The sequence below is a fragment of the Microtus ochrogaster genome, linkage group LG9 (genome assembly GCF_000317375.1).
Source record: "Microtus ochrogaster isolate Prairie Vole_2 linkage group LG9, MicOch1.0, whole genome shotgun sequence".
NCBI lineage: Eukaryota > Metazoa > Chordata > Mammalia > Rodentia > Cricetidae > Microtus > Microtus ochrogaster.
This window is the reverse complement of record NC_022034.1, coordinates 27,679,266-27,692,436: the sequence shown is the minus strand read 5'-3', so window position 1 is coordinate 27,692,436 and position 13,171 is coordinate 27,679,266. Positions and strand designations below refer to the sequence as shown.

Genomic DNA, 13,171 nt, shown 5'->3' with positions numbered 1-13,171 from the left:
GGAGCTCTAGGGACTGCTCAAAGAAGAGCCTGTTGTGAACACTGCTCCCTTTCTGAATTTCAGGCTTTTCTGAATCCTGCCCCACACCTGGCCCCTAACGACAATTCAGTTTTGCTTTATAAAGTCTTGCTTATGGGTTGGATAGCTTAGCCAAAGTCTTCCTGCTTTGACTACATTGTATCTTTACCATTTAACCACCATCTAGTTGTCAAGAATTCCCCGTTTGCTTTGGTTCTCCAGGGTTTTCCCATGCTCAGCTTGCCCAGCCTACCCCGACATGAGCAAGGTTTGATTTAAAAAAAAAAAAGCCAGCACACTTGCAGCAGAGAGTAGACATTCCCAGAATGCACTGGAAGGGGTGGGGCATGGGCCCTGGAAGGCAGGAGTTATTTGTACAGCTTCCCTGCTTTCCTGGGAAATATCAGTGCTTGTGTGTGTGGGTTTCCTGTTTGGTGGCTTGAAGATTCATTTCAAACACTGCTTAATTCAAATTAAAATTTAAACGCAAGCTACTGTGGGTTATCCACAGAGTTTTCTATGCTCTATACAGGCGGTTGAGAAGAGTTCAGTGGTTTTCTTTTATTTTAAGACTTACTTTTATTTCTGTGTTTATGTTTGTATCTGTGTATGGGTATGCCTATATGTAAGTGCTGAAGTCCAGAGGAAGATGCAGTAAATAAATGAAGAATTGTAAAAATCGTAAATAAATAAAGATGGTTGTGTGTACAGAATCTTCTGATTGCTTTTATGATTTCCAACAGCTCGTATAGATTTTTCTGGTGCCAGGTTAGGGGCGCAGGAGGCAGACGTTAGAGGAGGAGGCTGGGGAAGGCCTCCGTGTAGCCGTGCCCCTCCAGCTCTTTGGTTGGTGACTTGAGATACTGCCTGTACAAGGTGAATCCTGATTTGCCACTTTCTCTGCCAATTCTCTTTCATACATTGTTGCCTTTTAATCTGTTGGTTTGCAGTGGAGCTGAGTGGTAAGAGCAGAGGCGTTGTATGACCTTAGGAGGGTGATTTAGCTTCTACCTGGATTCCTCTTTTTCCATCTTCAGAAGTAAAACACAACCAAACAGCAGCCTCAGCTGGGTGTGCCAGCTCACACCTGTGATCCTGGGAGCCCACGGCAGGAGAACCACTCCTGTGGCTTGGGCTACATAGATCCAGGACAGAGTGAGACCTTGTTTCAGAAGAGGTGGGGGGGACATCCCATAATAGTCCCTCTTCTGCGTCCAGGATGCAGTCAGGGGGCAGCACTGCCCCCTAGAGTTTGTGCAGCACTTGGTGGCACAGAGGTGACACACATCAGCTGTCACCCATTTGTTTAGCCAGGGAAAGGAAGTTCACAGAGCTTCACTGTCGCCTGATGTGTGGCACTCAGGCGGAGTTTTGCCTCTGTTGTGACATTCAGCTTTTATAATCCTAAAGAAAATATTCTCCCCTTTGCTGATGAGGAAACGGGCTTGGGAAGAGTCAAAGCTAGATAGACAAAGGTCACCGTACAGGCCAATAATAGAGCTGGGGTGGGGAACAAGGCATCTCCCCTACCCCGGGGAAAGCATAGCATTGGTGGTACTTCCTCTATAGGGTCTGTTCCCAAAGGGCTAAGATTTTTATAAAGTGGGTTCAGCTTTTAGTCTTTATGTCTGTCTGCCTGTCTGTCTGTCTGTCTGTATGCATGTGTATATATACATATATGTGTATGTAGCTGTCTATGTTACAGAGGGAAATTTTTAAGTAAAAAGTAACTTAAGCCAGTTTGCTTTCCTGTGGCCAGCAGCCTGCACAAAGCATTCTGCTCTATGAAGTATTCTAATCCTACTTGTCAGTTCTGTTTTTATGAATTAACTCATTCGAGTTTTCTTTGTGTACTTTGATGAGAAGACCCACGCTTCCCCTTAGAGTTGGGGCTTAGGGTGAAGTGAGATTTGATTCTGTTCTTAATTCATCTCAGCGATGCAGAAGAGCGGCCTCTGATTGTGCCCTGTCACGAGTCCCTTTTCACAATGCTCTTTCCTTCTCCGGATTCCTTTGCAGCCTCAAGAACCAGCTTACAGGAACAGGAGACAGAAATAGAAGTAGATGAAGTCTTTTGGAAAACACGGATCGAACCGATTCTGCGTAAATTAGAAAAGGGTAAAACAACAGTTCTTGTTTTAAAGCAAAACTTTGCATTTACTTGCTACTCCCCATCGCCCTGATCTTTTCAGTGCACTTTGACGATTGTTTCTGTGGCTATGTTGAGAACATGCTGTGTATTTGCTTGCCCTGTAAATCTGTATAGTAAATACTATGCAAACCAAATTGTTAGTGAGTAAAACTATCCTCGGAATATTCTGGGAGAGCCAGCTTCCAAAACCCCCCAGTTGCGCAGGTCATGCATCTCCTCTCCCTGAAGAAGCGCTGTCTGTGTTTGCGACAGGGAGACTGTCGCATTCTAGAAGGTCAGGAAAAGCAGATCTCTTGAACTGAGTGGGCCACACAACCTGGACAGCAAGAGCTGTGCGCGTGGTTTTGTTGATTCTACTCCTGAGGCTAAGTCCCTCTGTCAGGGAGGCCACTCACACAGCTCAAGAAGTGGCCTGGGATGTGTCCTGTCCAGCACTCCAGAGGGCCACAGTGAGGCATTCCTGGGAGGTTATGGGGAGCTGCCGAGAGGATGCTGCCCGACTTTTTCAGAATTCCATTTAGAAAGGTGACCCAGAATCCTCTGGATTCTTGGTCAGAGCCACAGAGCAATGCCCATGCTTAGTACCGTGTGCACGGTGGTTCTGGCTAGGCTGTGCTCTCCATGGGTGGGTTCTCTGGGCAGGTTTCTGGTCTCGGTGCTATCAGCAGGTATTTGGTGCTACATGTAAACTCTGTAATAAAAGATGAATTAAGCCATATCACCTCCAGAGCCCTTTGCCATTCCAAATCTTGGGGGGGGGGGTGAACGTAACAGCATTTCCCCACTAGAGTTGCTATTTCCACCTTCCTGTTAGCCTGGCCTGTGAAGTCTGGGCCGTTGCTTGAGGAAAGGAGTGCAGATCAAGTGAGGAGGGTTGGAAACCCCATCAGAGGCTTTCAGGTTGCAGGCCTGCCTGGAGGGCAGATCTTCCCTCAGTGGGGTCGTCAGTAGACACCCAGCGCTCTGCCCACCAGTTACAATCGAGCAAACTCAGGACCTTGCTGAGATTTAGGGTGTGAGATGGCAGGCCTCTGGGAAGCTGTGCTTCATAGCTGGATTTCAGCCTGGGCTCCACAGCAAGAGCCTGTGTCAAAAACAGAACCCGCAAGTAAAGCAAAGAAACATCACATGTTTGTCCCTAGACAAATCTAAAACCAGCAAGCATCATGAAGTCCAGTTTCCCTGACACTGTGTGGTTCCTTTAATTCGCTAAGTGGTTAGTGGTTAATAGATTAGTTAAAATAGTTAATAAAAGAATTAAAACTCCCGTCTGCCCTCTCCCATATTCCCCAGTACTGGCACTCCGCACTGCCTTACGGCCTCTCCCTGTGTTCCTCTTTCTCTGCCCCTAGTCACCCTGGTTTTTTCTTTTTTCTTTCTAGAACTTTTTGAGAACACATTGCTAACATTTTCAGGGTCAGCCTCCACTACATAATGAGACTTTGTCTCAAGCTGAAACAAAATAAAAACAACGAACCCCAAATCTTAGCTACTTCCGCCTTCCATTTTGGGTCTGTTAGTGTTAGAATCAGGGTGTTCTCTTCCACATCTGACCATACAGCACCTTACAAATCCTGCCTAGAAGCAGGGTGTTCTCATGCTCATCTGACCATACATATGACACCTTACAAATCCCGCCTAGAAGCAGGGTGTTCCCTTCCACATCTGACCATACAACATATTACAAATCCCGCCTAGAAGCAGGGTGTTCTCTTCCACATCTGTCCATACAACACCTTACAAATCCTGCCTAGAAGCAGGGTGTTCTCTTCCACATCTGTCCATACAACACCTTACAAATCCTGCCTAGAAGCAGGGTGTTCTTATCCACATCTGGCAGTGACCGTCCGACACCATACACATCTTCCTGCATGCTGCTTATTGTCCCATGATTTCCTCTCTAGAAAAGAAAGCCCTAGGATCATATGTTTCAGTCACCAGTTACAGCCCTTTCAGGATCCTGAGACAAGTGAGAAAACGCGGCCATTTATTATAGAGAACATCCCACCCATCCGTTTTCCTCCTCTTTTCTCATGCTGAGACCCAGCTCGGGCCTTTGGGGCAGGAATAGCCATACACTTTCGCTGCATCTTCCTTGTGTACCATGGCAGGAGGCCCATGTGCTGACCTTTCCCTTACTGGAAATGTGAATTTTGATCATTTGGGTCAGGTGGTGTCTGCTGGGCTCCGGCTCTGTGTAGCTGCTGGACTTCCCTTTGTGGTTAAGCAGTGACTTGGGAGGCAAAGTTACTTGGTGACCCTGTTACTGTCTCACCTGGAAACTCTTAACCAGCTACAGCTCCTAGAAACATCTTCTGAGGCCTCGTGCCTTTCTGTTTTGTTTTGCTTTGGCTTCTTGAAACACGCTCTGTAAATGGCCCAGGCTGACCTTGAACTTGGCCATCCTCCTGCCTCAGCCTGTGGAGTGCAGTACTCCAGGTGTCTTTTAGAACTATTACAGCCAGTTGACTGTGCGACGCAGCTTACTTGAGCAGTAGCTGGAACTCTGACCCTTGAGCCTTTCTTCCCAATTCCTTTGTAAGCTACAACAGCCTTGAGTAGAGCCCAGGCAGCTGAGAGCAGCTCAAAGCCCCGGCTAGTGAGGAGGCAGCCAGCCAGAGGAGAGAAACGCAGCAATACAACAGAGGTGCTTCCCACAGCAGAGCCCAGGTCCCTCTGTGTCTCAGCTTGGGCTAGGTCATTTCCCACCGGCTCTCTAGTCAAGAGCATGCCCTAGAGGCTTTGCGGGGTACTCGGCTATTGAGGTATAAGCTTTTTTTTTTTTCTTAGATGTTATTGTTGAAAAGGGCTAAAAATGGCCTGAGTCACTTCCTCTTGCTGGTGCACACTTCCTCCATGTCAGCGTCTGAGCTCACATTATGGTATTTATTTAAGATCGGCTTCCCACTTTTAAGTTTTATGATGGGGTCTATCAGAGGCCATACTTCCCAACAGAATATGCTATACCTTAAGTTCTTTTCTTTCCTCTTGTGCTCCCTTCCAGCGCGGGGTTTCTTTCCTGGTTAAACTGCTCTCAAAAATCACTGCCTTCAGAATTGCAGCTCCAAAACCAAATGTTCTCCTCTCCCTCTTTTCTAACTAACATCTTTTTAAAAGTCCCATCTTTGATGCTAATGGTGGATGCCATTACATCTCTTCCCCGAGACGACAGTCATTTTGAAAGGAATATATCGTTGTTTGTTATCAACAGATATATTAGGAGGCAAGCTCGTTTGAAGTGAAGTTGTACATGTTATTCTTGCTCTGCCATGCAGGGGTGCCCATCAGGCACACTTACAGCATCTATCTGTGTGTAGCACAACACACCTACCTATTCACAGGTGAGAAATCATTAGCCCTGCAGGGCAGTATTTATTCCTTTGGAGTCAAGCAACTCGTTTGAAGAAGTGGAGGCAGGAATGCAAATGGCTTGCCTCAGTGAGACCGAAGAAAGTCCAGGTGGCGGGCACTTTGGAAGGAGGCCAAAGAGAGGCTTTGGAAGGCGCTTGTTCTAGATAAGCCAAGTGACTGTTGAGTAACTACGTTAACGTAGGGGATGGAGCGGAGAGATGAAAACGGTCACGTAGGCGGGAGTGAGAGGAGGAAGGAGACTGGCTTCTGGGAACCTGGAGATGTCTAGGGGATGTGTGTCCGGCATATCTGAGAACGCATTCTCTTTGCTCTGACAGAAGACGACGTTGAAGCAATGTGTGCTGCTTGCACGCAGCTCCATCACACCTTGGAGGAAGGGCGCTTGCTGGGAAAGAGGTTCAGGGGAAGAAGTGTCCTGCTGAAGACGCTGTATAAGCTAGTGGATGCTGGCTCAGACCCGCTCAGCCTTAAACTTGCAAAACTCATCCTAGCAGTAAGTTTGTCTTTCTCTTGTTCTAGCAGACTGCATCCCATCGGTGCTCTGCCAGATGTTGTGTTTGTAACATATTGCAAAATGATGAAAATGCATTGTGTCTATTTAGACACAATTAAGACAGTAAACTCAAACCCCAGAACCGGCGAAAAAGTGATTCCTTAGGAATAAAGCCGAGCACATAGGGACGATCCCAACAAGCTTGCATCCGCACTGTGCCTAGAATTTACTTTTAAAGGAAGATAGAGAAAAGGAAAGTCAAGAGAGGGAAAAAAATTTACAACAGCAAACATTTCCAGTCCAATTGTTCAAACAACTAGATCAGGCAGTTCGGGACAGTGCAGGCTGTTGTTTTTGCCCTGTGGTTTCTGCTGGAAGCCCAGCATTGTCTCATGATTTAAAATAAAGGCAAAGGCCAGGTGCTTTGTGAACCAGTGTGAAAGAGGAAACCAGCTGCATGTGGTCACAGGAAGGTCCCTGGGTGGCCATAGAAATTCTCTGCAAAGTGTTTGGAGGAAAGGCCAAGACCAAATAAAAGCCCGTGACAGCTCTGACCAACGCACAGCCTGATAGGTAGCTGTGTTGTCATGGCCACAAGTGTCAGAACCAAAAGATAAGCCATAGCTGTCCTGGAATGTTCTAAGAAAGCATCAACAACAAATGGATAACAACAGAAAATGCCCCTGTTCACCTGTCAGTGGTGCAGAGGAAGATGGGAAAACGGACTGAGTGGAGGGAAAGCCCAGTGTCCTAATAGTGTAGTGAGCATGTCCGTTCATCTTGATAGTGGAGTCTTTCATATGCAGAATATTCAGCCACGTTTTCTGTGTAATTTTGGGTAGGGACTACACCCTTACTGAGCTGTCATAGGCTATCCGTTCTCACCTCAGAGGTAGGAATGCGTGACTCAGCGCATGTGCCCTTGAAAGAGAATTTCCATTCTAGGGCTCTGAGGAGGGAGCTGTCCCAGGGAGGATCCAGGTTGCCAGCACTCAGGGACTGGCTTTACCTTTCACCTGGATTTTAGATGTTTGTTTTGTAATTTACCAAAAAAAGGGGTAAAAAGGAAGAAAGAAAAGAGGAGACAGAATGAACCCCAGAATTATTCATGTTTGCAGCGAAAATGTTAGCACTGTTATTGGTGATGTTGGGCAAATCAGGTGTGTGTGTGTGTGTGTGTGTGTGTATGTGTGTGTATGTGTGTGTATGTATGTGTGTATGTGTGTGTATGTGTGTGTATGTGTGTATGTGTGTGTATGTATGTGTGTGTATGTGTGTGTATGTATGTGTGTATGTGTGTGTATGTGTGTATGTATGTGTGTATATGTGTGTATGTGTGTATGTGAGTGTATATGTGTGTATGTGTGTGTATGTATGTGTGTATGTGTGTGTATGTGTATATGTGTGTGTATGTATGTGTGTATGTGTGTGTATATGTGTGTATGTGTGTGTATATGTGTATGTGTGTGTATGTATGTGTGTATGTGTGTATATGTGTGTATGTGTGTGTATGTGTGTGTATATGTGTGTATGTGTGTGTATGTGTGTATATGTGTGTATCTGTGTATGTATGTGTGTATATGTGTGTATGTGTGTATGTGAGTGTATATGTGTGTATGTGTATGTGTGTGTATGTATGTGTGTATGTGTGTATGTGTATATGTGTGTGTATGTGTGTGTATGTATGTGTGTGTATGTATGTGTGTATGTGTGTGTATATGTGTATGTGTGTGTATATGTGTATGTGTGTGTATATGTGTGTATGTATGTGTGTATGTGTGTATGTGTATATGTGTGTGTACGTGTGTGTATGTGTGCATGTGTGTGTGTGTGTGTGTGTGTATCACAGTTTAACTGAATTAGGCCTTATGAACTGGATGTTAAGTGAATAAAACTTAAGTAGGTTAAACAATGCTGCATGCCGCAAAGAATCTAGGTGCCGTTAAGTTCTGATGCAGCGTTAAGTGGGTTGGTGCCGCTTTCTTCTTTTAATTATTTTATGTTTCTGAGTGTTGCCCCTGCATGTGTGCATGTATGTGCCTTGTCCCGTGGAGGCCAGAAGAGGGCATCAGATTCCCTGGAACTGCAGTTACTGGTGGTTGGGAGCCATCATGTGAGTGCTGGGAACTGAACCTCCACAAAAGCAGCCAGTATTCGTAACCACTGAGCCATCCCCTCTAGTGCCAGGCTGGTGCCTTCTTACCCACGATAGAGCCACCAGGTCAGAAGGGAGCGTCAAAGCAATGCTATGCAATTTCCTATTGGCTGCTGGGATCTCCTGTAACATCCCAGGGGTGATCAGTTGGGACGAGGCTTTAGGATATAGTTCTGTATATTCTCAAGACACCGTATCCTAAGAACTATGGAGGAAAATGAACAAAGGCTAAAGATATGCAGAGCCCCAAGTTCTACACTGGATTTCCTCTTGCGGTTACTTTTTTGCCCACCAGTTTGATGTTACAGTTCGAACATTTAACAGTATTTATTTAAAAACGTGCAATAAGCATGTGAGTTGTTCCAATTTCTTGAATTATTTGGCTCAATAGAGATCTGCCAGGCAGCCATTTTAAGTTTAACCCCTGTTTTTAAAATCTCTTATGAAAATATATCAGTTTGTAATAAGTGTTCAAAGAACACAAACATATTCAGTAGGAGTGCAACTATATTCTGGAAGTATAAAAAACTCTAGCACCCTTTGCAGAGGGATAAGAATCAGAAAGAAATGCCTGATTTGTTATTTGGGATTAGATATAGTGGGAAGAACAGAAATTATTTCAAACTTCTTAAGTTAAAGGAAAGCAAAACAAAAGCATCATTTTTAATTTAAGAAGAAAACTACCCTACCTAGAAACCCTGCACCCCAGGAATTCAGCATAGCCCTGGGAACAGCAGCCAGACCCCCAGGATCCATTACTGAACCCTAAGGAGGAGAAAGGGCCTCAGCCAGCACCTCTGACCTCTGCAGTGCTGGCCACAGTGCTCCTCACTGGTGATACTTGGTTTTTTGTTGGTTGATTTTGTTTTTGTTCCTTCCTCCTTTTTACTGCAAAAGGAAGCTGGAAGACAGGGTGAGAGCTGCATTTGATTCATTTCTTGGGGCATTTTGCCCAGTGTAGAGCGCAGCCTACCTGACCACACTAGGAAGATGAGCTGGTCAGAGATTTCAGCCTTCCAGTGGAGTCTGCCAGCACATCTGCCCTGGCCCAGATGTGGGAAGAGGTTTCTGTTTGCCTCAGCTCATTTGCTGGGGTATAAAGCCGTGTTGTAATCACTGTCTTAGTTTTGAAGTTCCCGTCTCTGTTTTCTTTCTGAGCGGGGAAGGAATCTTTACTATGTCCTGTGAATGCTCTGACAACTGGTTAGCATGTGGGTTCTGACCGGAGTGCTGTTGGGGGTGGGACTTGGTGGTCCCCCAACACTCGGTGGGTCTGCAGAGCAGGGGTGATACCTGATGGGCAGGTTCTCAGATCACTGTGCCCAAGCCCAGAGCAGAAGCAGGAGGTGAGGATGCTCATCTGTGTGCCTCCCTCCGCTTCCCTCCGCCTCCCTCCACCTCCCTCCGCCTCCCTCCAACTCTCTCCACCTCCCTTCACCTCCTTCTGCCTCACCAGCCACAGACAGCAGGTCCAGCGCTGTCTCCCTTAGGGAGCAGCTCAAACCATGAACAGTGCTCAGCGCAATTGTGGATCTAACACATAACTCGGGCATACTCTATTATCTTTTTAAAATGAACTGAAAACTCAATAAAAATTTTAGAGATAACTTTTTAAATAGGAAAACAATGACCCTTGTGCCATCGGTTGCATACTGAGTCTTTATTTGTTCAGAGGACCCCATTCCTACAGACAGTCTTTCACACCGCTGTGGAGGGCACACCATACCTGACCCAGAAATTAAAGTTTTTTTTTAAGCCTGATAGGTTGGGTTTGAGCCTCAGAATCCACGTGAGAGAACGAGGATCCAACTTCTACAAGTTGTCTTCTGGCTTCTACACACACACACTCTCTCTCTTTCTTTCTCTGTCTCTGTCTCTCTCTCTCACACACACACAAACACACTATCACACACCTACATACACACAAATAAACAATATAATAATAATGATGATAATAATAATGATAATAAAAGAGTATTGTGTGGGCCTGGTGGCACATGTCTTTAATGCCAGCAGTCAGGAAGCAGTGCAAGTGAATCTTTGTAAATTCAAGGCCATCCTGGCCTACACAGTGAGACCCTGCCTCAGCAAAGCAAAAACAAAGAGAACATCAGTAGTAATCTTTTATGGAGTGCTTACTTAATTTAATAGTTTTATCCCTTCACAGTTTGTTAGACTGTCCCCATTTCTGGCCATTCTTTACATTTTAGGTAAAAGTGTGGCTAGTGTAGACCTTGGTTCTGCTAGCCACTCTGTTTTTATAAAAGAAAGCACACTTGGAAAGTGCCTTGTGTTTAATTGACTTAGTTTTGTTGTGCTGTTTAGAGAGTAATTTCAGCTTCAAACAATGATTACCTCAGAGAATTCCAGAAATAGCCTTACGAATAAGCACAGCACAGTCTAATCCAAAGTATCGGTTTGAATTCTTTGAAATGCAAATGGCCGAGCACACCTCGGTTTCCTCTGTTTCCTTTTCCTTGCTCCTCAATGGATGTTATTCTAGATCAGTTTAATCTTGACTTTGGTACCCTTCATCCTTCACTGTTGTGTTCTAAATCTTTCTCTGTTGACTGACACACTCTTTAAAAAACATCTAATCGTTTACATATCAGTGCGAAATGTTTCACAGTGAGAAACAAACTCTTGTTATTAAAGAGTTCATGTTTCTGGAACCGCGTTAGATATTATAGCTGACACAACATGGCCCCAACTCTCCTAGGTTCTTCCCTGGATCATTTCTTAGGTCCCAAACCCTCTCCCTGCGCTGAGTGTGGAGGTTTTGGCTGTGTTGAGCCTGCCTCTACCTCTGCCCTAGAAATGCAAGCGTGTTCTTTCCCTGCAGCTTAAAGTGAGCAGAAAGAACCTCCTGAATGTCTGCAAACTGGTATTTAAGATCAGCAGGAGCGAGGAGAACGACGCCCTGATGCAGACTGACAACATCCTGGGTGAGTCTCGTTCAGCGCTCTGAGGCGAGGACGCTGCACCCGAGCGCAGATGCCAAGTCCATAGCGGGAAAGGAGAGAGAAGGGTAGCGAGACATTTGGGTTTCTAGGGAAATGCAGAGGTGTGGTGGCTGTCTTTCTCTGCTTCCCACGCTGGCTTTAAAGCAGCATTTAGAGTCTAGGGTGACAGACTGGGTTTTGGTTTTCCTCCTTCGATGTGTCTGGGGATGTTGTATGACTTGAGGAAATACTGTGTAAAAAAAAGTCATTTCCTAGGTCTGGAGTTTACTGTTACAGTGAACACACCTAAAAGTTTTTGACATAATCACAAATTCTAGTCTCTTGATATAATAGAAATAAGCGGGGGGCGGGGATTGGAAAGATGGTTGTGACTTTTACAGAATGCTGGTGTGGACGTGGTTCACTGTGGAGCAACAGACATTTTACCTACGTTCACAGCCTAGCTAACGATGCCCAATTCCCGTGTCCCTAAATAATTAAGTAGACAGAGTTACCGTGATGAGAAGCCTGGAGGAGCTGTTCTGTTCCCGCAGAAGAGGCAGCTGTGGAAAGCAATGTAGTCCTTTCTTGGGTAACAAGGGACAAAGAGCTCAGCACACAGGGACAAAACCAAGGTTGAGAGAAAGAATGTCCAACATCAGATGGCTTAACTGGGAGTTACAGATCAGAACACAGAATCTAATGTTCCCTTTGGCATTCTTACACTTGAACACATTGTCTCCATCTGACCTTGCTCAAATCAGCTGGAATCTGGGCCAGTCAGCGGGGTTTTGTTGTTAAGGTTTCTTTGTTTGTTTATTTGGAACAGTAGTGGGAATCGAATTTAGAACAAAGCTTGTGAGCCCTCTGCCTACCATGAGCTTCAGCCTGTTTGTTTGTTTACAGAGACATTGTCTCACTCCAAGCATAGCACAGATGTTGTCACCATGCTTAGGGAGAGAGGCATTCTTAAACCTCTGGGAAGGGGTGAGCACTACACCCAAAAGATTCTTTCAGTAACAGACTGCTGTTAAAGTTCCCATGAAATCCGTGTCCCATTAGGAGAAGCAACAAGTGCCTTCTCGCGATCTGTTGACATTTAATTCTTTGATTGCCTTTGTTACTGGTATTAGACAATAACTTGGCATTTTTGTCACTTAAAAATAAGCCCTGGTAAATATTACTAAGAACCAAGGAATGGCGTTTAGATAAAAGAAGGCTTTCTTGTTTGCATATGAACAGCCTCTCCTTCTGCTCTCCTGGCTAGTGTGAAGTTTTGACATAGTTGAGACTTCGCTGTTAGAGGAGGAGCAGGGAGCATCTGCATGTAGCTTCTGATAAATATATTTTACAAACTGTGTGCCAACATCTACTTTGCTGTTGTCTTTAGATGTTCATAGAAATTTGTCTCTTTGGCAGAGTCATTATTGGAGGTGCTGAGGGCCGAAGACCTGCAAAGTAACCCCGAAGCCTTCTTATACTGCATGGGGGCTCTGAAGTTCATTTCCGGGAGTCCAGGGTTCCTCGCTGAGATGGTCGGCAAAGGTGCAGTGGAAATATTGACGACGCTGATAAAGCAAACCAATGAGGACATGAAGTACGGTGCATGCCTGCCCAACTGGGGCAACTTATTAGTCCAGGTAAGGGTTTATCTGAAGAGGTTAGAGGTGCAAACGGTGATAGCTTAAAGGAGCAGTTGAGAAGAATCTGTAGCAGGAGGGGATCCAGGGTCTCAGAGATCCAGCGTGGTGACCACTGGCCAGTCAGTATGTGCCCTGCTGAGACGATGCCAGGGAGGTCAGTGGAGAAGGCCGAGGAGGAGGTCAGTGGGGAAGGCTGAGGAGGTCAGTGGAGAAGGCCGAGGAGGTCAGTGGAGAAGGCCGAGGAGGTCAGTGGAGAAGGCCGAGGAGGTCAGTAGAGAAGGCCGAGGAGGAGGTCAGTGGGGAAGGCCGAGGAGGAGGTCAGTGGGGAAGGCCGAGGAGGAGGTCAGCGGAGAAGGCCGAGGAGGTCAGCGGAGAAGGCCGAGGAGGTCAGCGGAG

The 13,171-nt window shown here is 45.8% G+C and overlaps 1 protein-coding gene across 6 annotated transcripts in view; it reads left to right on the top strand.

Moving 5' to 3' along the window:
- The window catches only part of Armc2 (armadillo repeat containing 2), a 113,791-nt gene that overhangs the window by 41,475 nt on the left and 59,145 nt on the right, over nt 1-13,171 (top strand). For all 6 annotated transcript variants that reach the window (XM_026787381.1, XM_026787383.1, XM_005363573.3 and 3 more), the window contains exons 7-10: nt 2,038-2,136; nt 5,860-6,035; nt 11,033-11,135; nt 12,552-12,772. In XM_026787381.1, coding sequence (XP_026643182.1) covers nt 2,038-2,136; nt 5,860-6,035; nt 11,033-11,135; nt 12,552-12,772 — 599 coding nt within the window. The remainder of the gene's footprint in view (nt 1-2,037; nt 2,137-5,859; nt 6,036-11,032; nt 11,136-12,551; nt 12,773-13,171) is intronic.